The 26856-nt window shown below is 39.9% G+C and overlaps 1 protein-coding gene across 3 annotated transcripts in view; it reads right to left on the bottom strand.

The window, feature by feature from the left end:
* Nucleotides 1-2630: 2630 nt before the first annotated feature.
* The window catches only part of LOC132901468 (alpha-2-macroglobulin-like), a 55310-nt gene continuing 31084 nt past the window's right edge, over nt 2631-26856 (bottom strand). For 2 of the 3 annotated variants that reach the window (XM_060943880.1, XM_060943881.1), the window contains exons 16-35: nt 26038-26160; nt 25342-25441; nt 24882-25005; nt 24503-24728; nt 22701-22827; nt 21763-21884; nt 21625-21676; nt 21414-21497; nt 17466-17642; nt 17285-17360; nt 13056-13212; nt 12830-12904; nt 12527-12689; nt 10985-11175; nt 9981-10196; nt 9506-9627; nt 5414-5495; nt 3056-3124; nt 2787-2892; nt 2631-2710 (exon numbers count right to left, since the gene is read on the bottom strand). In XM_060943880.1, coding sequence (XP_060799863.1) covers nt 2670-2710; nt 2787-2892; nt 3056-3124; nt 5414-5495; nt 9506-9627; nt 9981-10196; nt 10985-11175; nt 12527-12689; nt 12830-12904; nt 13056-13212; nt 17285-17360; nt 17466-17642; nt 21414-21497; nt 21625-21676; nt 21763-21884; nt 22701-22827; nt 24503-24728; nt 24882-25005; nt 25342-25441; nt 26038-26160 — 2433 coding nt within the window. In that variant the 3' untranslated portion in view covers nt 2631-2669. Of the gene's footprint in view, nt 2711-2786; nt 2893-3055; nt 3125-5413; nt 5496-9505; nt 9628-9980; nt 10197-10984; nt 11176-12526; nt 12690-12829; nt 12905-13055; nt 13213-17284; nt 17361-17465; nt 17643-21413; nt 21498-21624; nt 21677-21762; nt 21885-22700; nt 22828-24502; nt 24729-24881; nt 25006-25341; nt 25442-26037; nt 26161-26856 lie in introns of those variants that run through there. The other variant, XR_009656857.1, reaches the window with a different exon arrangement.

Below are 26856 nucleotides of genomic sequence, written 5' to 3'. Positions count from 1 at the left end.
GAAATTAAGCACATTTCTACACTCACAATGTGATGACAACTCACAGGATTGGTACTAAACAGCTGTGTGGCTATAAGAAAACTACTTGTTCATGAGAATAATCAGGAGAAAAGGCTTCAATATGCTAGGGAGCAAAAAGCTTGGACTCTGGAGCAATGGAAAAAAAGGTCATGTGGTCTGATCAGTGCAAATTTACCCTATTCCAGAGTGATAGGTGCATCAGGATAAGCTGGGAAGCACATGAAGCAATCCACGCATCCTGCATAGTGGCCACTGTACAAGCCTCTGGAGGTAGTGTCATGATCTGGGGTTGCTTCAATTGCCCAGGTTGAGGCTCAGCAAAGTTATGTGGTAATAAAATGAAGTCAGCCTGAATGTACTGAATTTCAATGGATTTTTTCTTCCCTGATGGCATGGACATAAAATTCAGACTCAAATTGAGAAAGGGTGGAGCATCAGAGCATGATGAATCATTTTCACACATCATTTGGCCACTATAGAGTCCTGATCTTAACCCCACTTAAAGTCTTTGGGATGTGCTGGAGAGGTGAACCACTTCACAGAGTGGTTCAACTCTACTGTCACCAAGACAAGATCTCTGTAAAAAAAAATAATGCAATTCTGGATGGAAATACTAGTGCATCTCAAATAATTAGAATATCATGAAGTTCAATATTTTCCATTGGTTATTTAAGAAAGTGATATATTCTAGACTCATTACATGTAACTAATATGTTTCAAACACTTTTCTATTTTAATTTTGATAATTATGGCCTAAGGGCGGCATGGTGGTGTAGTGGTTAGCGCTGTCACCTCACAGCAAGAAGGTCCTGGGTTCGAGCCCCGGGGCTGGCGAGGGCCTTTCTGTGTGGAGTTTGCATGTTCTCCCCGTGTCCGCGTGGGTTTCCTCCGGGTGCTCCGGTTTCCCCCACAGTCCAAAGACATGCAGATTAGGTTAACTGGTGACTCTAAATTGACCGTAGGTGTGAATGGTTGTCTGTGTCTATGTGTCAGCCCTGTGATGACCTGGCGACTTGTCCAGGGTGTACCCTGCCTTTCGCCCGTAGTCAGCTGGGATAGGCTCCAGCTTGCCTGCGACCCTGTAGAAGCGACTAGAGATAATGAGATGAGATGAGAATTATGGTCTATAGCACAAAAAAAAAAATTTCAAAATATTTGAATATTTCATTTTGAGTTTGAGGAAACAATATAAATGCTGTGCATCTCTTGGTCTAGTTCAGTACACACAACCACAATCATGGCTTCTGGCTTGACAGTTGTCCAGAAGATGATCAACAACACCATCCACAAGGAGGGTAAGCCACAGAGAGTCATTGCTGAAAAGGTTGGCTGGAAAAGGTGCACAAACAACAGGGATGACTGCAGGCTTGAGAGAATTGTCAGGAAAAGTCGATTCAAGAACATGGGAAAGCTTCACAAGGAGTGGACTGGGGCTGGCGTCAGTGCATTAAGAGCCACCACATACAGATGTCTTCAGGAAAGGCTGTTGCATTCCTAATGTCAAGCCACTCCTGAACCAGAGACATCATCAGAAGTGTCTTACCTGGGCTAAAGAGATAAAGAACTGGATTATTGCTCAGTGGTCCAAAGTCCTCTTTTCAGATGAAAGTAAATTTTGTATTTCATTTGGAAATCAAGGTCATAGAGTCTGGAGAAAGAGTGGAGAGGCACAGAATCCAAGGTATTTGAAGTCCAATGTGAGGTTTCCGCAGTCTGTGATGATTTGGGGTGCCATGTCATCTGCTAGTGTTGATCCACTGTGTTTTATTAAGTTCAAAGTCAACATAGCCATCTACCAGGAGATTTCAGAGCATTTCATGCTTCCATCTGCTGACAAGCTTTATGGAGATGCTGATTTCCTTTTCTAGCAGGACTTAGCACCTGCCCACAGTGCCAAAACTACTACCAAATGGTTTGCTGCCTATGATATTACTGTGTTTGACTGGCCAGCCAACTTGCCTGACCTGAACCCCATAGAGAATCTATGGGGTATTGTCAAGAGGAAGATGAGAAACACCTGACCCAAAAATACACATGCACTGAAGGCTGCTATCAAAGCAACCTGAGCTTCAGTAACACCTCAAAAGTATGACAGGCTGATTGCCTCCATACCACGTCTAACTGATGCAGTAATTAGGGGTAAAGGAGTCCCAACCAAGTGTTGAGTGTGTAAATGAACATACTTTTCAGAAGTTGGACATTTCTGTATTGTAAATCCTTTTTTGATTGACCTTAGGAAATATTCTAATAATTTGAGATACTGGATTTCTGATTTTCATGAGCTATAAGCCATAATTATCAAAATTAAGACACAAAAAGTCTTGAAATATTTCACTTTGTGTAATGAATCTAGAATATATGAACGTTTACCTTTTTGAATTAAATTACAAGAAAAGTTTTTCATGATATTCTAAACTGTTTGAGATGCACTAGTAAGTGTTGTGATGTTGCATAAGATTGTTGAAGTAATGCAATGGCAGATATGTGCCATAATCAAAGCTAAACACAGTCCAATGAAATAGTAGAGTGTATGACTTTCTTTTGGCTAGGCAATATGAAATTGATATTTATTTCTACAATGACAAAAAAGCACACAGAAGCACAGAATATATCCAAAACGTTTCTGTTTTTAATGCAGATCTGGAAGCTTAAACACATGTGGAGGTGTACTCCGTCTCAGACTGGTCACCTAAATGGAAAAATCAGTTACTGACAACACAGTCGCAATAACAGAGTTTAAATCACACAAAGCAGTAAAATCTTACTTGTTTGATAGTAATCATAAACTTTGATCACTGCTGGCTTGAGATTCTTGACGGGAAGCACTTGTTTAACGTGTAGTGTATAGAAAGTAGGACTATTCCTCAAGAGCTGTTAGACATACACCAGATATCATATTGTAAACACATTATATCTGCATATCTGTATAAACATCATATATGTTCTTGGAGTGCATATACAGGTACAACACAGTTTGTAACATACAGTTGATAAAGATTAATGCTATATAGAGATTCAAACATCATTTTCCTACCGATTGTATATATACGATAATATGGTCATCTTTAGAATCAACTCGCGCCACCGGCTTCTGGTTTTTCAGCTGAGAAAAGAACACAAGAATTATTCTGCATTAGTAAATTAACCTTCAATCATGTACAGTACTAGTGAAAAGTTTGGACACACCTACTCATTCATTGTTTTTTCTGAATTTTGACTATTTTCTACATTGTAGAACAATACTGAAGACATCAAAACTATGAAATAACATGGAACATATGGAATTATGTGGTAAACAAAAAAAAGTGTTTTAAAAAACAAAATATGTTTTGTATTTTACATTATTCAAAGGAGCTACCGTTTACCTTGATGATGCTTTGCACACTATTGCCATTATCTTTACCAGCTTCATGAGGTAGTCACCTGGAATGCTTTTCAATTAACAGGCGTGCCTCATCAAAAGTTAATTAGTGTAATTTCTTGCATTTTTAATGCATTTGAGATCAAACAGTATATTGTAAATAATAAAAATACAGTAAATAGCCCTATTCCACAACTGTAGTAGTCTATATTATGTCAAGAACCGCTCAACTCAGTAAAGAGAAACATCCATCATTACTTTAAAACATGAAGTATATTTTAATTAATAAAAATAAAGAAAAACCATTGAATTAGAAGGTCTGTCCAAACATTCGACTAGTACTGTTTACAGTGTTGCTTGAAAGTTTGTGAACCCCTTAGAATTTTCTATATTTCTGCATAAATATGACCTAAAACAACATCAGATTTTCACACAAGTCCTAAAAGTAGATAAAGAGAACCTAGTTAAACAAATGAGACAAAAATGTTATACTTGGTCATTTATTTATTGAGGAAAATGATCCAATATATTACACATCTGTGAGTGGCAAAAGTATGTGAACCTCTAGGATTAGCAGTTAATTTGAAGGTGAAATTAGAGTCAGGTGTTTTCAATCAATGGGATGATAATCAGGTGTGAGTGGGCACCCTGTTTTATTTAAAGAACAGAGATCCATCAATGTCTGATCTTCACAACACATGTTTGTGGAGGTGTATCATGCCATGAACAAAGGAGATTTCTGAGGACCTCAGAAAAAGCGTTGCTGACGCTCATCAGGCTGGAAAAGGTTACAAAACCATCTCTAAAGAGTTTGGACTCCACCAATCCACAGTCAGACAGGTTGTGTACAAATGGAGGAAATTCAAGACCATGGTTACCCTCCCCAGAAGTGGTCGACCAACAAAGATCAATCCAAGAAGAAGGCGTGTAATAGTTGGCGAGGTCACAAAGGACCCCAGGGTAACTTCTAAGCAACTGAAGACCTCTCTCACATTGGTTAATGTTCATGAGTCCACCAGGAGAACATTGAACAACAATGGTGTGCATGGCAGGGTTGCAAGGAGAAAGCCACTGCTCTCCAAAAAGAACATTCCTGCTCATCTGCAGTTTGCTAAAGATCACGTGGACAAGCCAGCAGGCTATTGGAAAATTGTTTTGTGGACGGATGAGACCAAAACAGAACTTTTTGGTTTAAATGAGAAGCGTTATGTTTGGAGAAAGGAAAACACTGCATTCCAGCATAAGAACCTTATTCCATCTGTGAAACATGGTGGTGGTAGTATCATGGTTTGGGCCTGTTTTGCTGCATCTGGGCCAGGACGGCTTACCATCATTGATGGAACAATGAATTCTGACTTATACCAGTGGATTCTAAAGGAAAATGTCAGGACATCTGTCCATGAACTGAATCTCAAGAGAAGGTGGGTCATGCAGCAAGACAACGACCCTAAGCACACAAGTCGTTCTACCAAAGAATGGTTAAAGAAGAATAAAGTGAATGTTTTGGAATGGCCAAGTCAAAGTCCTGACCTTAATCCAATCGAAATGTTGTGGAAGGACCTGAAGCGAGCAGTTCATGTGAGGAAACCCATCAACATCCCAGAGCTGAAGCTGTTCTGTACAGAGGAATGGGCTAAAATTCCTTCAAGCTGGTGTGCAGGACTGATCAACAGTTACCGGAAATGTTTAGTTGCAGTTATTGCACAAGGGGGTCACACCAGATACTGAAAGCAAAGGTTCACATACTTTTGCTAGTCACAGATATGTAATATTGGATCATTTTCCTCAATAAATAAATGAGCAAGTATAATATTTTTGTCTCATTTGTTTAACTGGGTTCTCTTTATCTACTTTTAGGACTTGTGTGAAAATCTGATGTTGTTTTAGGTCATATTTATGCAGAAATATTGAAAATTCTAAAGGGTTCACAAACTTTCAAGCACCACTGTATAAAGACAATAACAAACAGACAGGCAGACACACACACACACACACACAAGGATTTTTTAAAAGCACATTGCAAGTCCTTACTTCACCAGGATCTGCTGTGAATCCTGATAAGAGCTTTATGTCCACTATGATCATATTGGTGGTCTCTAGTGCCCCAGTATATCTGAAAACAAACAGCAACAAAAACTAAATATCAATTACTATAACTATTGCCAATACATATAGCAACAATAATAATAATAATAATAATAATTAAAGCCGCTAGCGGCCTTGACGGGCCCTCGCCCATGTGGTTCCGCAACCCAGGACATTCCGCCACCCAACAAAACAGTCACATGTCATATATTCATCAAATGTTCAAAGGTGATGTGCATGTTGCAAATGCCATGACTGCTTGACGGATGAGAGACAGACAGACAAAGACTAAAGTGTGTGTGTGTGTGTGTGTGTGTGTGTTTCTGTGGTGTGAAAATGTACATTTATATATGTACAAAACTATACATGTGTCTCCTCCTTATCTCCATCTCACGCTGTAATCTTAAGTCATCTTAGCTTCCCTGTGTCTGCAGTGTGTGTGTGTGTGTGTGTTGCTAGGACAACTATCATGATTCATGCCATTTTTGTACTGATCTAAGGGTTCTGAGTAAGGTTCTGGCCATAAGTTCTGAAGAGTTTTGTTTCAATTAGGGGGCGCTATGAAGTCCCTGGGCCACGCCCGGGGCCAAACGTCTGTGGCTGAGAAGTGGTTACAATGACTGATGTGTGTATCAAATTTCATGAGTTTTCGTGCATGGGGAAATGCCTCAAATAAGGTCAAATGCGACAGAAAAAAAAAATAATAATAATAATAATAAAAAGCCGCAAGCGGCCTTGTCGGGCCCTCGCACCTGCCGGCGTATGCCCCCCCAAGCCCCCACCCTCCCGCTCCCAACCCCACCCGACCCCATTCTCCATGCCTGCACACAAAGTATTTTCAGATGCGGAGGCCCTCAGCTAGCCCGACCCCGAGTGCTCCAGGACATCACCTTGACACTGAACAGCACACACACACTCCAATCCCCCCAAACCCTAAATAAATATTGGTGCACGTTACGCATTTGGTGTCTGTCTGTTTCTGTCCCATGACCGTACATACTGTTTGCAAATAAATACCTCTTTCTAGTGACAAGAACGTTACTCAGATAAAGTCTAAGTCCATATGTAATTGGAAATGGACAAGTTTTTCACATGAGTAGTTTGGTGTTTTCCATTGATGGGGAGGTCAACTATCTCAGGAAAAGGGTATGCTTTACGTGAGTGTTTAGGAGTCAGGTCGATACGTCTTTTGTAACACTAACATACTGACACAATACTGTTATGTGGTGCAAAAGTATTGCATGAAATATTTATCAATAACCAGTTTTGGACAATTAGTGTCTGCAAAAAAACAGCACCCCCCTCGACGGAATTTCACCACATTTGGTACAGATGATAAGGGACCTATAAAGAGTTTGCTTGCCGAGTTTGATCAAGTTCGACCAATCAGAAGCCGAGATATAAATTTTTGCCATAAACAGCGCCCCCAGTGGCGAAAGTTCACCAAATTTGGTATACATGTCAAGGGACCTATGAAGAGTTGTTGTGTCAAGTTTGACCAATCAGAAGCCGAGATATAAATTGTTGCCAGAAAACAGCGCCCCCAGTGGCGAAAGTTCACAAAATTTGGCACATATGTCAGGTGACCTATTAAGAGTGTGCGTATCAAGTTTGATCAAGATTGAGTAAATAGAAGATGAGATATTGATTTTTGAAGAATAAATTTTTGGTTTTACCCATGTCAGTAGGTGGCGCTATGCTGTGCATGAGTGTTTATGGGCTGAAAAAATATGTCTCTCCAACACCAACATACTATCACAAAATAGTTGTGTGGTGAAAAAGTACTGAGGAATTATTTACAAAAAACCCGTTTTGGAAAAATTGCGTTGGCAAAAAACAGCGCCCCCCATTGACGAAAAATCTCAAAATTTGGTACACATGACAGGGGAGGTATGAAGAGGGTGCCCGTCAAGTGTGATCAAATTTGACCAATTGGAAGCCAAGATATGAATTTTGGCCCCAAAATAGCGCCCCCAGTGGCGAAATATCACAAAAATTGGGAGACATGTCAGAACCCCTATGAGTAGTTTGCCTATCAAGTTTGATCAAATTTGAGCAAGTAGAAGAATTTTTATGAATTTTTTAAGCATGTATAGATACATATTGAAAATTGATTGACATATAACTTCGGAACGGTTTATCATACGAGAAATGTATTTACAATCTTTTGTCAGCCATGTGTCTAGATGATGTGTTCCAAATTCGGTGACGTTCCCATGAATGGCCTAGGAGGAGTTGCGCCCTCTTCGTGGTCATGCATTTCGCACAAAAGTGAAATTACCTCACTTCCTGTTGGGCATGGCTAATGCATTGGCATTGCTTTTTTGTTCGGCTTAGTGAGATACATATGCGTACCAAATTTCATACCGCTACAAGAAACTATATGGCAACCAGGAACCTCAATGCGAGAGGTGCTGTTAGGGGGCGCTGTAGAGGCCCCGAGCCCCGCCCGGATGTGGGTTTTAGGTTCTGAGTAGCGGTCGCGATATGTGACGCGTGTCCCAAATTTCGCGTGTTTTCATGCACGGTAAGTGCCTCAAAAATGGCCAAACAGCGAAGAAAAATAATAATAATGAAACGGAACAAGATCAATAGGGCCTTCGCCCTTTCGGGCTCGGGCCCTAATAATACCAAATAGTAATCACTGTCACAACAGGGTAAAAAATAAATAAATAAATAAAAAATAATAATAGATTTATATACATCAGTAACTGTAAGGAGTCTTATTTCAATGAATTTAGTGATTTTTGCTGATCGCCTACAGGCCTCTCACAAAAAAGAAGGTCTAACAAAGCCTGTATTCCTGACTCAGTTCCCATTTAACAAAACCTAAAAACTTCCACTGGAGTTCTGTGATATTTGATGATCTCTAAATATTCTTGAAGTGCAGAACGATCTCTTTACACTTTATGCTCCCAATTTCCTAAATTCAAGAAGTGGAAAAAAAAAACTATTTCAGTGGCAGAAGCTTAGTAGCCTATATCAACATTTCCTACAACGGAGATGACAAACATCATCTCATCATCTGTAGCCACTTTATCCTGTTCTACAGGGTTGCAGGCAAGCTGGAGCCTATCCCAGCTGACTACGGGCGAAAGGCGGGGTACACCCTGGACAAGTCGCCAGGTCATCACAGGGCTGATACATAGACACAGACAACCATTCACACTCACATTCACACCTACGGTCAATTTAGAGTCACCAGTTAACCTAACCTGCATGTCTTTGGACTGTGGGGGAAACCGGAGCACCCGGAGGAAACCCACACGGACACGGGGAAAACATGCAAACTCCGCACAGAAAGGCCCTCGCCAGCCACGGGGCTTGAACCCAGACCTTCTTGCTGTGAGGCGACGGCACTAACCACTACACCACCGTGCCGCCATGACATAAACATGATTTTGAAATTATATAAACATAAAAAAAATCATAATAACGTAAATTCTTGATTGGTTGTGTTGTGCTTGGGTAATATTGTTGAGTTTAGATTTTCAGTATTTTATTGATATGATTTGCAGCGGGCGGCACGGTGGTGTAGTGGTTAGCACTGTCGCCTCACAGCAAGAAGGTCCTGGGTTCGAGCCCCGGGGCCGGCGAGGGCCTTTCTGTGTGGAGTTTGCATGTTCTCCCCGTGTCCGCGTGGGTTTCCTCCGGGTGCTCCGGTTTCCCCCACAGTCCAAAGACATGCAGGTTAGGCTAACCGGTGACTCTAAATTGACCGTAGGTGTGAATGTGAGTGTGAATGGTTGTCTGTGTCTATGTGTCGGCCCTGTGATGACCTGGCGACTTGTCCAGGGTGTACCCTGCCTTTCGCCCGTAGTCAGCTGGGATGGGCTCCAGCTTGCCTGCGACCCTGTAGAACAGGATAAAGCGGCTAGAGATAATGAGATGAGATGATTTGCAGCAATTTAGTGTAAAAAAAGGAATGACTATAAATATAATTTACGTATACTTAAAATCTGTTTCTATATCACCAGAAGAAATCACTCCTATTTTTTGTCATATTACTTCAAGAACTGAGCTTTCATTTATTCTTACAGGACAGAGAAGTTGATAGCCAAAGTTCTTGCAGATGATTTTGTGCAGTTTTCCACAGTCTTTGCCGTGATGTTCAATGTGCTAGTTTTAGTCGGTGTAGGGACATTGTAGAAAAGTGCTGTCTGCAAGTGGGAATAAAAGGAGTCAAATCATAAAATAGGCAATAAACAGAAACTGTAACTGATTTGTGTACCTCATCTCGCGCTCTCATATATATAATATATATATTATATATATACACACACAATGTGTGTGTGTGGCTCAAGGCTATATATATCTGGAGCATCTAATTGTTTTTAAGAATGCATGAATGAGGAAAAGGCTATATATCTGGAGCATCTAATTGTTTTTAAGAATGCATGAATGAGGAAAACTTAGTTGAAAAAATATCTGAGTTTGGATTGATAATATGACAGACAAACAAGTATGCCAGGTCAGCAAGATTGATAAAGCTCTTATCATGACTTAAAGATACCTGCACTGACACACAGGTTGAGCCCTTCACATCAATGCTGTATTTTCCAGGAACATTCTGCAATGATCTTTCTTGGTACAGTAACTTGTTGTTCTGGTTCACATCAAAGTTGTGACTGTCTCCATCTGCTGACTTTACAGTTACTGTACTAGAGCCATCTGAGCTGAACACTTTAGTGGAGTACAGCGCCAGAGCTTGGAGGGCCACAACTGTGTCCTGTAAGATGATGATAAAACTTATTTTACACAGAAAGAAAACACACACATACATCATATACACATATACACACACAACAGGATAAGTGGCTAGAGATAATGGATGGATGGGGATATACAAGTGTATTATATAATGGGCAGCATGGTGGTGTAGTGGTTAGCACTGTCGCCTCACAGCAAGAAATTTCTGGGTTCGAGCCCAGGGGCTGATGGGGGCCTTTGTGTGTGGAGTTTGCATGTTCTCCCCGTGTCTCCCCTCCGGGTGCTCCGGTTTCCCCCACAGTCCAAAGACATGCACATTACACTAATCGATGGCTCTAAATTGACTGTAGATGTGAGTGTGAATGGTTAGTTGTCTCATCAGCCCTGTGATGATCTGGCCACTTGTCTCGGGTGTCCCCTGCCTCTTGCTCATAGTCTGCTGGGATAGGCTCCAGCTTGCCCGTGACCCTGCACAGGATAAGCGATTACAGATAATCGATGGATGGATGATATTAAAATTATACTGTATATAAAATTTTATTTTATAAATAAAATAAAAGAAACAAAAGGCCTTTGGGCCACAATCATTGATTTAGCAGTAATTCTTCATCTTTATTAGGAACTTTTAGAAATTGAAGGTTTTTCTTCTCAATTTTAACTGTTGTTTGGTGTTTTATGTGGGGTTTGGTGTTGTTGTCTGGTCTGTGCTTTTTAAGCTGGTTGTTCAGGCCTCTTGTTGCAAGATAAATTTGGAGACAGTGAATTTAGAATTGAAATTAAATAAAGGAATGCAAATTAACTGAGTACCTGGGTGGAGGAAAAGCCTCCATAGGGATTTTGCTGCTTCACCAGCCAGCTGACTATCCTATTAGCATAACCCAAATCAGCAGTAGTGAGTTGTCCTGTAGTTAGAATAGCTAGCAGCACATAGGAACTGATTTCCACTGACAATGCGCCGGAGTCATCTGATGCTGACTGAGACCAGTGAAGCCGACCATCTAAAATGAAAGAGACACAAGATCATGAAGACTGACTTTTTGGCTCCATGCTTATAGCTGGGACTTTTCTTGGGCCACTAATTTTCTCATCAACAGCACTCAAAATTATTTAGCCTCCTCCAAAATCATTACTGTGATGTGAATAACATTTTGTGAACATATATTAACAGTCAGGGCAGCATGGTGGTGTAGTGGTTAGCACTGTCGCCTCACAGCAAGAAGGTCCGGGTTTGAGCCCCGTGGCCGGTGAGGGCCTTTCTGTGCGGAGTTTGCATGGTGTCCACGTGGGTTTCCTCTGGGTGCTCCGGTTTCCCCCACAGTCCAAAGACATGCAGGTTAGGTTAACTGGTGACTCTAAATTGACCATAGGTGTGAATGGTTGTCCACTGCCTCTTTTCCACCAAATCAGTTCCAGGGCTGGTTCGGGGCCAGTGCTGGTGCTGGTTCACAACTCGTTCAACTTGTGAGCCAGCTGAGAACCAGTTTGCTTTTCCATCGCTCGCAGTGCTAAGGGAAGCCACGTCATTACGTCGCTGTATACGTCAGTTACGTCGCTACGTTTGCATAAACCTTGGCGCGAATATAGAAGCAAAAACAACACGGAAGAAGCAGCAGCAACAGCAGCAACAATAATAATAATAATGGATGACTAAGCATTTGTACAACTGTGGCTTCTCATCGCTTAAAAATGGCGATCTTTCGCGGTCTTGTTATTGTTGTTGGTCTTAACAACTCCGCCCCCCCACTGACGTAAGCGGTTCTTTCCTCTGGCCCAGCAGAGAGTTGGTGCTAGCCTGGAACCGGTTTTTCTGGCCCCAGAGCCAGTTCTTTGTCAGTGGAAACAGAAAACCCGGTTCCAAACTAAGCACTGGCCCCGAACCAGCCCTGTAACTGCTTTGGTGGAAAAGGGGCATATACCCTGTGATGACCTGGCGACTTGTCCAGGGTGTACACCGCCTTTCGCCCGTAGTCAGCTGGGATAGGCTCCAGCTTGCCTGCGACCCTGTAGAACAGGATAAAGCAGCTAGAGATAATGAGATGAGAGGAGATATTTTAAATATTCAATTTAAATATGCCCCTCAACTTGATACAGAGGTAATTTTAAAATATTCTCGGTCTCCAGAAAAATATGAATTTGCAAACCCTTACAGTCTTGAGGGAGTTGAATAATTTTGAGTCCAACTCTACATACATTTTCAAGCTTTCCTTTTTTTTTTTTAAAAGTATATCAACTTGGTAAATAAGTTAGGTAAGTTTGCCTCAATCATTAAGTAGCTTATTTTTGTTATGTTTGTCCTGCTATGTCACTACTTAAATTTATATGGTACAAATTATTCTACTCATTCCATACCTCCTGTAATAGCAACACTATCCAATTCTTTTAGTAGCTGCTCTCTAGTTTCCTTCTCTCCAGCAAGACTGAAAGTGTAGGCCAACAGTGCAGTGGTGTAGGTGTTTGTCAGGTTACCAATAGAAGACTTTAGGCACAACAGACTTTTATTCACAGTAGGGTCCTGCAATCAAAGCATAAATAATGGCAAATAAGAAAACATAATAGTTTAGAAAGTTTCAATTACAGTTATAACTTTATTATGACTTTTGCAGAATTGTGTGTCATTTGAAAGCAAACTTTAAAACTGTATCATGCTCTGACCTGGACTGTATTTCCAAGTTCAAGAAATGATGCAGTGATGTAGGCAGTAATGGTCACATCATCATTTACACCACCCTTTAATACATGAAAATGATATACACACAAAAAATGATATACACATAAAATGATATGCACACAAAAAAATGATATACACACAAAAAAGAGATTCAATAAATTTATTAAGAAATGTGTTCTGTAGTATGGAGAGCCTTTGAAGCATACACACCTTTATTCTGTTATTGAACAAACTTCCTTGTTGTATAAAACAGCCATCTGATCTCTGCAGGTTTATGAGCCATTTCTTGGCGTATTTAATGATTTCTGGATCAATAAAGATGTAACGTTGTGCTTTGCCAAAAGTCCTCAAGACAAAAGCAGTTAACCTGGAGATGGATATTATTTGTGTCCATAACTAAAATATCTTTGTGGAACACTTCTCAGTACACACACACACACACACACACAGTGGTGCTTGAAAGTTTGTGAACCCTTTAGAATTTTCAATATTTCTGCATAAATATCACCTAAAACATCATTAGATTTTCACACAAGTCCAAAAAGTAGATAAAGAGAACCCAGTTAAACAAATGCGACAAAATTTTATACTTGGTCATTTATTTATTGAGGAAAATGATCCAATATTACATATCTGAGCCCTGTGATGACCTGGCGACTTGTCCAGGGTGTACCCCGCCTTTCGCCCGTAGTCAGCTGGGATAGGCTCCAGCTTGCCTGTGACCCTGTAGAACAGGATAAAGTGGCTAGAGATAATGAGATGAGATTACATATCTGTGAATGGCAAAAGTATGTGAATCTCTAGGATTAGCAATTAATTTGAAGGTGAAATTAGAGTCAGGTGTTTTCAATCAATGGGATGACAATCAGGTGTGAGTGGGCATCCTGTTTTATTTAAAGAACAGGGATCTATCAAAGTCTGATCTTCACAACACATGTTTGTGGAAGTGCATCATGGCACGAACAAAGGAGATTTCTGAGGACCTCAGAAAAGGCGTTGTTGATGCTCACCAGGCTGGAAAAGGTTACAAAACCATCTCTAAAGAGTTTGGACTCCACCAATCCACAGTCAGACAGATTGTGTACAAATGGAGGAAATTCAAGACCATTGTTGCCCTCCCCAGGAGTGGTCGACCAACAAAGATCAATCCAAGAGCAAGGTGTGTAATAGTCGGTGAGATCATAAAAGACCCCAGGGTAACTTCTAAGCATCTGAAGGCCTCTCTCACATTGGCTAATGTTAATGTTCATGAGTCCACCATCAGGAGAACACTGAACAACAATGGTGTGCATGGCAGGGTTGCAAGGAGAAAGCCACTGCTCTCCAAAAAGAACATTGCTGCTCATCTGCAGTTTGCTAAAGATCACGTGGACAAGCCAGAAGGCTATTGGAAAAATGTTTTGTGGATGGATGAGACCAAAATAGAACTTTTTGGTTTATATGAGTAGCGTTATGTTTGGAGAAAGGAAAAACACTGCATTCCAGCATAAGAACCTTATCCCATCTGTGAAACATGGTGGTGGTAGTATCATGGTTTGGGCCTGTTTTGCTGCATCTGGGCCAGGACGGCTTACCATCATTGATGGAACAATGAATTCTGACTTACCGGTATAGAGATCTTGCACGTGACGTCACAGCCGATCCAGATTGTGACAGACACCATCATGTTGGTCAAACGCCATATTCCGCCTTCTACTTCTGGTTCTACTTCTGCTTTTACTTCTACCTTTTCTTCTGGAAAACCCTACTATATACAATTCTACTACAATGGCTGCGGCTACAAGCTCTCCCTACCTGTGCACGGTTTTTATGTTTTTTGTGTGTATTTTTGCGTGTTGTTCGTCTGTACCGGACTTCAATATCCACTACAACCGTACGGACTTACTGGACATTGGTTTCCAGCAGAAAATGACGGTTTGTAGCGATTTCCATCGCATGCACAACATTCCGGACGAGAAAAAAAAAAAACATTCCGGACGAGACCAGATTGCGAGACCAGCGGGGTCTCCGTGGATTGTTATCGGAAGCAAAGCGAAGGAGGCGGCGCTGGGAGCCGAAGCAAAAGCGAGGCTACAGGCAGAGCCGGCCTGTTGACTAAGCTCAGAAAACAGCCACTCAAATCTCCACTGCCAAGCCTCTACCTCTCCAACGCCAGATCCATGTAAACAAGACGGACGATTTGGAATTACCTTATTCTATTCTATAATTGGCTGGTCAGTGCTATACTCAATACTTAAGTGACTTACCCATCCAGTGAGGATCATTTTCTTGTTTACAAGATGCCACATCTGAGTCGCTGACAAATCCTGAATTTCTGTAAAGAAAACTGTCCAGAGATTTATAAGCACGCAGTGCTTCACCACTGAACAGCGAGGGAAAGTTGATGAGGTAATCATACACGTCCGGGTATTCCGCTGGCAGTTCAAAATCCGGTCGTGAAAACTCCGTCCGGAAAGCCATAAGGGTCACAAATCTGTAGATCGTTTATTTTAGACATGTATCTAGTTATCTGTTCATTAGAAAAATGAGCCGTGTAGTCCGTCGGTTGAAATTGATCCATTCTGTACACGAGTGCAGCAGTATTCAGCTGTGTTTTTGACCGACACGATGGCGGTTGTGTACTTTCCGGTCATGTGACTGCAAGATCTCTATACCAGTGAATTCTAAAGGAAAATGTCAGGACATCTGTCCATGAACTGAATCTCAAGAGAAGGTGGGTCATGCAGCAAGACAACGACCCTAAGCACACAAGTCGTTCTACCAAAAATGGTTAAAGAAGAATAAAGTTGATGTTCTGTAATGGCCAAGTCAAAGTCCTGACCTTAATCCAATCGAAATGTTGTGGAAGGACCTGAAGCGAACAGTTCATATGAGGGAACCCACCAACATCCCAGAGTTGAAGCTGTTCTGTATGGAGGAATGGGCTAAAATTCCTCCAAGCCGGTATGCAGGACTGATCAACAGTTACCGGAAATGTTTAGTTGCAGTTATTGCTGCACAAGGGGGTAACATCAGATACTGAAAGCAAAGGTTCACATACTTTTACCACTCACAGATATGCCATATTGGACCATTTTCCTCAATAAATAAATTACCAAGTATAATATTTTTGTCTCATTTGTTTAACTGGGTTCTCTTTATCTACTTTTAGGACTTGTGTGAAAATTTATGCAGAAATGTAGAAAATTCTAAAGGGTTCACAAACTTTCAAGCACCACTGTGTGTGTATGTGTGTGTGTGTGTATATATACACACACACGTGTGTATATATATATATATATATATATATATACAGGCGGCACGGTGGTGTAGTGGTTAGCGCTGTCGCCTCACAGCAAGAAGGTCCTGGGTTCGAGCCCCGGGGCCGGCGAGGGCCTTTCTGTGTGGAGTTTGCATGTTCTCCCCGTGTCCGCGTGGGTGTGCTCCGGTTTCCCCCACAGTCCAAAGACATGCAGGTTAGGTTAACTGGTGACTCTAAATTGACCGTAGGTGTGAATGTGAGTGTGAATGGTTGTCTGTGTCTATGTGTCAGCCCTGTGATGACCTGGCGACTTGTCCAGGGTGTACCCCGCCTTTCGCCCGTAGTAAGCTGGGATAGGCTCCAGCTTGCCTGCGACCCTGTAGAACAGGATAAAGCGGCTAGAGATAATGAGATGAGATATATATATACACACACACATGGACACAAATGTTTTACTGGGAAATACTCCACTCATATTTTTCATACAAGCTCCATCCAGGACATGGAAAACCAAACCTGTGACATAAATCTCTATATGTCACTCATGAGGAAATCGATGAATTGTTTTGATAAATTTGGTTACTTTTTGTTTGTAAATGTATCTATATAATAAAAAGAAAAATCACATGTTGGCTTGAAGATATGAAGTTTATCTTCTCGTTTTGAAAAACTTGCATTTTTCATCCGAAATACATCGTGGATCTAAGTGACATATTTAACAGTCATTCCACGAAATTGAGTCGTACATAAGCTGATAGCAGCTATAAGTCATGTATAACGAAACTGAGTGGAATAATTGTTTTATTATATGTACATTATGTGCATAAACTGAGTAGAGAAAAACAAAATGGTGGAGCGTGTTGCTGAACCAACCGAGTATGAAATAAAGACTTTAATATAAAGAACATTACACAGTGGTGCAACAATATTAAGTTTATCTTCTCATGTTCAAAATATTTCACTTGTTCAGTTTATTCACTCATGAAACATATTCAACACTTGAAGATAACCTTCATATCTTCGTGCAACTGTGTAATAACCCTCCCATCTCTCTCTTTCTCAAACGTAAGTGTTGTACTAGCCTGTTTCATTACATGTGTAATACTATACTCATAAAGAGATTACATTCACCACATGTTAAAAAATACATTTTGGGGTTTTAAACATTTGCATCATTAATGCCACATGAAATTCTTACCACGTGTTCCCCTCTCCCCTGCCAAATGTGCTATATGCACCATTTATATGTTTATAGTTTAGCTGCCTCTGGTATCCTGTGTAAAGACAAATGGTAGATTCTGATTAGTTCAGCAAGAATATAATCATTATGACTATTGTTGACCTGTAAAGATTAAAAAGCCAAAGATAATCTCACAGACCACTCTTAAGGAAGCCAGTAGCCCTCTCACGGATGGCTGTGGTGAGCTGCTCAGTGTTCTCAAGATACTGAAGAATATAGATATTGGGGGCAAGGAGAGCAATGTTTTGTTCTCCACAGCCATATGGCATCCTTAACAGTCCATCCAGATTTTTTAATGCACGGCCAAGTATATCTCCTACAAAAAGAACACAATTTTAACAACTTAAACCAAACACTAATTATATGAGAGAAAAGCCAAAGAAGAATTAATCTACTAGACATTGCATCATGTGTTTTAATGTTCTGCTGTCTTATGTTCTGTACTACCAGAGCAAGTACTTTTGGGACTAGTAGTCTTGTAAGAGCTTAGTACAGCTATCTTGCATTTAGAGTAGGGATGTGCAGAGACACCAGTATTTGTATTTATATCTATACTTGTTGAGGCAGCAAAATGTGTTGTATTTAATATTTGAATAAGTGTGGAAATAGGCATAACAGTTCTGTTTTTGTTTTGATCACACTTCTCATTTTAAGATACATACCAATTTGTAATCTATAGTAAGTGTTTTTCAGTAAACTATTGTACAAATTATGAACACTTAAATGTAATATTGGTTTATTAATAAACATGCATAACCAAATCCTTAATGAAAATAAAATAATTTTTAAAATTTGAAGTTGAAATTGTGGCACAGCAACTTTGCTAGAATAGTTACAAATAGCACTTTATTTCTCCAGTGTGATATCTGCACCTGTATCACACACACACACACACACACACACACGCACACACACACACACACACACAGTCTGGCTCTCACTCACTCTTTCTTTCTTCTTGGTTGCATCAGCTCTGCACCTTTATTTCATTTTCCCTCAGATCAGCGCTCATGGATGATAGGTGAGAGAGAGAGAGAGAGAGAGAGAGAGAGAGAGAGAGAGAGAGTGTGTGTGTGTGTGTGTGTGTGTGTGTGTGTGTGTGTGTGTGTGTGTGTTTGCCATTGTCTTTATATTCAGTACCAGTCAAAATTTTGGACACACCTACAGTAATTCCACATGCATGTGTTCACAGCTTGCGTGTTTGTGTGTGCACGCATTTGAAACATTGTGAGCTAGTGCTCACATGCGCTTTAATTTCATAAAGCACAAGCAGGTGAAGTACCAGTGGGCATACCGTACCATGGGTGGCACGGTGGTGTAGTGGTTAGCACTGTCACCTCACAGCAAGAAGGTTCTGGGTTCGAGCCCAGCAGCCAGCGGGGGCCTTTCTGTGTGGAATTTGCATGTTCTTCCCGTGTCTGCGTGGGTTTCCTCCGGGTGCTCCGGTTTCCCCCACAGTTCAAAGACATGCAGTTAGGTTAACATGGGGTGGCCTTGGGCTGAGGTGCCCTTGAGCAAGGTACCTAACCCCTGACTGCTCCCCAGGCGCTGTAGTGTGGCCGCCCACTGCTCTGGGTGTGTGCGCGCATGTGTTCACTGCTTCAGATGGGTTAAATGCAGAGGATGAATCTCACTGCTTGAAGTGTGCATGTGACAAATACAGGTTTCTTCTTTTCTTTTTCTTCTACATACAACCACCTTGCTCACAGTTACGAGGAACACCAGCTATTTGACATTTTTCTTCCCCAAAACAAATAATTTTAAAAATATTTATACAAAGTAAATATTCATAAAAACCCTCTATTTGTGATTTGCCGAATACTGTATTTGGGTCCACCCCAATATAGAGATACATCCCTGTTCTTTCATTGGCAGCTTCTCATTATCTGAACATGATTAATGAGCTCACTCTAGTGGAGAGTGCTGACAGCTTGCCATCTGAGCTTTCTGAAATCTCTGTGTAATGCAGGAGTGGAGTTCAGAAACAGTGGTGCATGCACTGCAGGATGATATTCAGGCTGCCTTTCTGAAACTGAAGCTGGATCTTCCACTCAGCTGATTGACATAACTTATTTCATGGCCTAGTTGCCCAAAGCAAGTAACACACTGTAATTAAATATCTCTTATGCATGATAAAGAATGCATTATGGCTCTGACCTGATTAAAGGGCATGCATTCTAGCTTTAATGGCAGATGCAGATGCACTAAATTTGAGATCAATGCCTCTGGTAGAGACACCAATGGCCTCACTAGTGGTACAGACTGATGAAGTTCTGCAAATAAATCCATGTGTCATGTAGCTGAATATAAAAGAGATGGCATGGTGGGTTGCAAAATGTATGATGTTATGGTGAATGCTGGCTGTGTCCATCACATAGTGTGCATTTTCTTCTGGATCTTAATAAAATAATGCCCATTCCTGTAGATTTTTATTTCATTTAAATGGTTAATCCAGTTGCAGGGTTTGCCCAAATAAGCAAACTGATCATGCAGACACCAGAAATCTGTAGACCAAATGGATCTGATTGGGATTCCCTCAATTCAGTGGATGGCAGTAACTGATACCAAGCCATTCCTTTCTGTGAATCCCTCAGAGATGTTCACAAACCAAAATATTTAGCCATCATAATATTTCAGACCAGATGAAGCCATAATTGTTTATCCCCTCGATATAGATCCCTTCGCTAGATTAGAGGTTATTATAACATGGAATGGCACCTGACAAAGGCCAATCCAGACTTGGTTGGAGTTGAACCTGGTGGTTCCAGATACTGCTGTAGACATAGTTTCCCCCTCAGGAAGGTTGATCATTGTCTACATACATGAATTTTTGCACTGTATGCTCCAAGATCCAGCTTAGTCACCAGGTCATCAATATGAGTGCATTAAGAATTGGTAAGTTTGTTACATATTTGTTACATATAATACACAGCCAAGGCTATCTCTTGTAGAAAGATGTTACTGCAAGAAAAGCAGGAAGAAAGATTTCTTAACAATGTATTATTCTAACGGTTGCCAGTTGTAAATCAAAGGGTATGCATAGGTGCATCCCGGTCCACACAAACTATGCTGTTGTATATTTTTCTGCCTCCCTGTCAAACCTCCTTCCCAAAATTTGGGGCACAGTAATGTTAAACTATAATATACCTAGCCCACAGTTTCCAGAGAAGACTAAAATTATTGAGCATTTCACATGTAGATAAAGATTAGTCATGGTGGTGGATTTAACATTCATTAATATAATTACCTATGATGTTTTAAAATTAGTAATGTTTTATTGCGGTATTTTCATTATATTCCTTCTTCACATACTCACTTATAATTTATATTATTTTACTGATATTGTGGCTTGTGGCAAGTGGTTTGTTGTGTTATTGTAATATCTCATCAAAGGGTGTGGACCTGAGATTTAGCCCTGGCAGGACAATTGTTTTCCCATTTATTAGTCCATTTGCTAAATCAGAATCAGAGTGAAATTGATCTATTTTTTTTCATTTGCTATTTGGTTTGGTTTGCTTTGACATAAGTGTTGACTGAGGGGCATGGAGAACAAACATGTACTTTGGTCAGAAGTGTAGCAATGGAAAAATGTCAGCAATTTTTTTGCCAAGTGCATGCAGAAATCGCAAAAATCACATGAGCATGGAATCTGTGCTAAATAAATGAATAGCTAAATATATACATTTCTAGTTTAAAATATTTTGGATATTACATCTGCACTTTGTTTACTCTTTTTGTTCAATGGTCCAACTATCCAGAATGCATGGCAGCACATGTACATGGAAAAAGTACAGGTCCCAGGATGAAATACTGGGGAACCCCAGAAGTGACAGTCATGGTTAAGGAAAAGTGGTTGCCCATGTTAACATGAAATGTTCTATGTGTAAGAGAAGAAACAAACCAACCATAGCAAGGGAAATTCAGGAAGGTGGATTCTTCTATTATTTTATGTACTGTACATTTCCATTGTTTTTGTTAGCCTGTTTTCATTCCTTACCTGTACTGTCACTACTGCCAATAATATATTATAAGCCCAACAACATAATTTTAAGATGCAAATTTTTCACCCTACTGTTTTCTCTCTTACCGAGCACTGAAACAGAAGCTCGTGCTGATCCCACTATTACATCCTCAGGAAGAGTCAGAGCCAACTCCTCTGAAACACTGTTGCCTGCAAGTGAAAGGAAAGACATCTCTGTCTTTACTGTGTGGTATATTATTGTTGGCACCAGTTTTACATGAGCATTGTAGTGTACACAATTAGAAATAAATCACCAGTTTATATGTGGAAGTCTAACCTTGTGGACATAATAACCAGCTTTGGCTCTTTGTCTTTTCAGTTCCTTCAGCCTACATGGGGTTAAAGTGTTATTAGATCATAGTAACAATTAGCCCAAGTATAATTTTTCTGTTTAGAGTATTTTCAACTCACCGACCTGTACAATCAGACTCCGTGTAACTGTGTCAATACGGCCTCTCTCTGGGACACTCGCAATTTCATTGTCACACACAGTCTGGGATTGTTCTGCCTCTGCACTCACCGTCACATTCAAGACTCCTGTGATGTAAGAACAGGTGTGAAAAGAAGGTAATTATAATTAAGAAAAATTACCATTACAGCATACAGGTGATCATAGGCCCCGTTTCCACATGGTGTGGAAAAAAATAAGATTGTCACTGTGTATTAGAAAATAAATTTTGGTAATCCAATGAATTTTTTCTCTCCTCTTCTTCAAAGTTGTTAGAACTTTCACAAAGTTTGTATTTTAACCCATATAAGTTTTGCACACTGTTGCAGTGTGGCTGCAGGCTGAAATATTGCTTGTGTGCTGTTTAAATTATGGGCATACGCTGCACAGTACACGGGGTGTCTGAAAAGTCAGGAACCAACTAGAGTAAAGCTACACATACGTGTACATGATTTTGTAGTTATTTACATTGTATGCTGTACATGTTCACCCTTATGATCTACATATTTCCTAAAGTTCTTTGTCGTGTTTTTGTGAATTATGCTTAACATATCCAGATCAACATATTTGCTCAGCATTCTCATTAGTTCCTGGCTGTTTGGACACCCTGGAGAATGAATATTTTGTAGAACTTTCAGAAAAAAATTAGACACTCATACCAGAAAACATGCAGCTATACACACCACAAATGTGCAGTGTAATAGCCCAGAATTCTTCAGAATTCCATTAACAGCTTCAAAAGTATGCTCATTTGTTAACATCAGATTATAAAATAGCGCATATTGAAAAATATACCCAACAAAAAATATTAATATTAATATGTCTGCATCTACAATCAAATTAGGCTTGCACTGGCAAAAAACATACAACCCCATGAATGATTGTGAAAGAGTTGTAGGACTAACCAAGCACAGTGGGAATCAGAGTCCATTTGAAGGTCTTTCTGCCATTTGCACACAGGCAGGATGAATACTCGCCATCAGAAGAGGGCTTCAGAGTGTAGTCTGAGGAGGGGGCCGGAGTCACTTTAACCTGTTGATGAGGCATAAGTGATTCATTTTCTCTGCATCTCAAATGTTACCATATTTGTGAAGATATACACTTGTGTTCAAAATAATAGCAGTCCAACACGACTAACCAGATCAGTCACTGTTTTTGGTGGAAATTATATTACTACATGGCAAATAATTTACCAGTAGGTGTAGTAGAGTCATAGAAAACCAACAGACCCAACATTCATGATATGCATGCTCCTGAGTCTGTGTAATCGAATAATTAAGTGAAAGGGACGTGTTCAAAATAATAGCAGTGTGGAGTTTAATTAGTGAGATCATTCATTCTGTGAAAAAACAGATGTCAAATCAGGTGGCCCTAATTTAAGGATGAAGCCAGCACATGTTGTACATCCATTTCTCTCTGAAAACCTGAGAAACATGGGTTGTTCCAGACATTGTTCAGAAGAACAGCGTGCTTTGATTAAAACGTTGATTGGAGAGGTAAAACGTATACTGTAAAGAAGTGCAGAAAATGATGGGCTGCTCGGCTAAAATGATCTCCAGTGCTTTAAAATGGACAGCAAAACCAGAGAGACGTGGAAGAAAACAGAAGACTACCATTCGAATGGATCGAAGAATAGCCAGAATGGCAAAGACTCAGCCAATGATCAGCTCCAGGGTGATCAAAGATGGTCTGAAGTTACCTGTGAGTACTGTGACAATTAGAAGATGCCTGTGTGAAGCTAATCTATCGGCAAGAAGCCCCCACAAAGTTCCACTGTTAAAAAAAAGATGTGCTGAAGAGGATACAATTTGCCAAAGAACACATCGACTGGCCTAAAGAGAAATGTAAAAACATTTTGTGGACTGATGAAAGTAAAATTGTTCTTTTTGGGTCCAAGGGCCGCAGACAGTTTTTCAGACGACCCCCAAACACTGAATTCAAGCCACAGTACACTCTGAAGACAGTGAAGCATGGTGGTGCAAGCATCATGATATGGGAATGTTTCTCTTACTATATATGATGTTGGGCCCATTTATTGCATACCAGGGATCATGGATCAGTTTGCATATATCAAAATACTTGAAGAGGTCATGTTGCCTTATGCTGAAGAGGAAATGCCCTTGAAATGGGTGTTTCAACAAGACAACGACCCCAAACACACCAGTAAGCGAGCAGCATCAGGGTTCAAGACCAACAAAATGAAAGTTATGGAGTGGCCAGCCCAATCCCCGGACCTTAATCCGATAGAAAACTTGTGGGGTGACATCAAAAATGCTGTTTCTGAGGCAAAACCAAGAAATGCAGAGGAATTGTGGAATGTTGTCAAATCATCCTGGGCTGGAATTCCTGTTCACAGGTGCCAGAAGTTCTCAGAAACCGTGGTTATACAACTAAATATTAGTTTAGTGATTCACAGGAATACTAAATCCTTAAGATTTTTTCAGTTTATACAGTAAATATTTGGAGTTTGTAATGAAAAATGCAGACACTGCTATTTTTTTGAACAGCCCAATGTTCATTTTTCTTAATTTTCTGTAAAGTAATTAAAATATTCATACATTTTTCTTCATGTTTTGATGTAGAATATAATGTGCAGTGTTCCCAATGCATGGAAATAAAAACTATTATAAGGATTTTGAGCTTTACTCACGTTTTTAAACACACTGCTATTATTTTGAACACAACTGTAATTTTGGCCTTACAGTACCTTAATGCATTTGGAAAGATAATTGAAGACAGTGGCCTTCAGCTCAAAAATCTCTCCCCGGATAATGGAGTAGGGCAATGAGAGCTCCAGGAAGAAGGGCTGAAATACTGTGAGCTGAACAGGAGGAGCCAGTCCCAGACCCACAGAGGAAACACAGAAAGCCTCTGTCTCCCAAGTGGTGATGGTGTCAGGAACAGTGACAGGAAGATGTGCTGATCCAGAGTGCCTGTAGAAAAGGATAGCCGACACGAGTCTTTTGACGTCATCAAATAAAGCATCTCATCTCATCTCCAATCTCATCTGATTGGAAAGGGGCACAGCATACGAGGGCACATGCTAAAAGTAAAATAAAAAAATAATAATATGCTGATTCACTAACCCAACTTCAAGAAGTTGCCATATCCAAGTTTCTGGAAAGAATTTGCGAATTGTCTCAATAGGTGCTTCAGTGCCTGATGAAAATGCATACGCTACTGGGCCTGCTTCACCCAACCTGTACCTACCTGCAAATCAGCAAAAACATAAAAAAAAAATTAACAGAACTCATATGATAGCTCTTATATCTGTGAGAACCATGTATGTACATGAACACTTATTATGTATATCTTATCAATATCCATTGGTTATTGGATTTAATTGTACTGCAATTTTTCAGGATAAAATATTTTACATAATGCATAAACATATCCATGTTAATCTAATATCAATAAACTCCTTAAGAAACACTATATATTTTATAACTTAATTACAACTTATATAATAGTTAAGTTATAACAATTATTGTAACTTAATTATAATAATGAGAATAATTTATTGAATAATAATACATGAATAAATACTTTGATAAAAGACTGATTCTCGTCGATACTGGATGCCTCTGTACAGCAAACAGTCAGGTTGTCTAAGAGCCAAATTTGTTGCCATCTTCAGCCCCACTTTCTGTCAGGTGATAATACACCACAGTGTCATCAATGTAGTACATCACTGATCAGTGACCCAAAAAAACACTGAGTTTCAAATAAAAAAAAAAATCACTCTTAAAGTATTAAACAAAATGTATTTGGCATTTTTATTCTTGATTTGTTTTCCTAATTTAATAGCAGAGCTCCCTGTGCATGGAGCAGAGTGTCAAACTTCAGAAAATATGGTAATGCATTGACCTGATTTTTGACGGCTTTTACGACCATATGACATCCGTCCGTCCATACATATGAACAATGAATGTGTACCACCACAGAGAACCCAATCATAAATGCAAGGTAACATGTCTCGTAAACAGTTAACTACTAGACAATGAAATTTGTGTCTTTATTTACATAAGATAGATGGGTTTTTATCCAGCGCTTATTTTTAATTGGCTTTTTAAAAAAATAACGTGGGATTATTAACTAACACATTTTACACTCATCAGGAGCTCTGGTTTTAGGCAGTGTCTAAATATATATCAACATTTAAACATAATATAAAACATATATAACTAATTATGCTGCATTTTACAATTGTTCAGTCTTTACTATAATGTCAGTCTTTAATACCTTTAATGTTTTGTAAGTCTGGTCAATCTGTACAGCCCGTCGGGGTCTAACATGTAAGCACTCCAGATCATCTTCAACATCATTGGGATATGATCCAGATGTCACTGGTAGCAATCGAAATACCTACACACCAGAAAAACAATTTCATTTCATATAATTTCCTACATATTTTATAACAAATACATGGACAGTAAGGCAGGGATTACACTGAACAGTGGTCGTACTGGCAGAAGCAGCAGGTTTTCTTTTGTTTGCTATAGTTTGGCAACAGAACGGTTGAAACCACTAGCATTATGCTAGTGATGTAAGAGCAGATCATTGATACAAGTTGAACTTGATTCAATGTTCTGAGTGTAATGCAATGCAATGCACAACAATGTCAGTTTAGTGTATTCTAGGAACTTTTCAGGCATTTTGACCAATCAAAGCACTAATATTCTTCCCCCCCCCCACACGTCATTTTATAACAGGAATTTTATATTCATACTTTATTTCTCATAGGTCTGCTTCGTTGTTTTTTTTTTTTTTGCTTTTTTCAATGTGATCCCTCCCTAAGAGCACATTTCTATTACTGGTATCCATTTTTCCAAGTCTTTTTTTTTTTTGTACAGAATGTTAGCGCTTTGAATCACTTAAGAACGAGCTAGAACATTGAATCACAGAATTATTATGGTCTGAGTGTTCTCTTATGCTCTGCCACTGCTGCTTTGCTTTTCAGTGTGATCCCTGCCTCAACTCATATGATATGTAAGCTTAGTGCATGTAAGACTTTATTAACATGAGAAGAGATGTGAAATAGTCTGTTTTATTCACACATCG

This window comes from Neoarius graeffei, chromosome 17 (genome assembly GCF_027579695.1).
Source record: "Neoarius graeffei isolate fNeoGra1 chromosome 17, fNeoGra1.pri, whole genome shotgun sequence".
Taxonomy (NCBI): Eukaryota; Metazoa; Chordata; class Actinopteri; order Siluriformes; family Ariidae; genus Neoarius; species Neoarius graeffei.
Note: the sequence above shows the minus strand (reverse complement) of the source record. Positions and strands in the feature narration are given on the sequence as shown.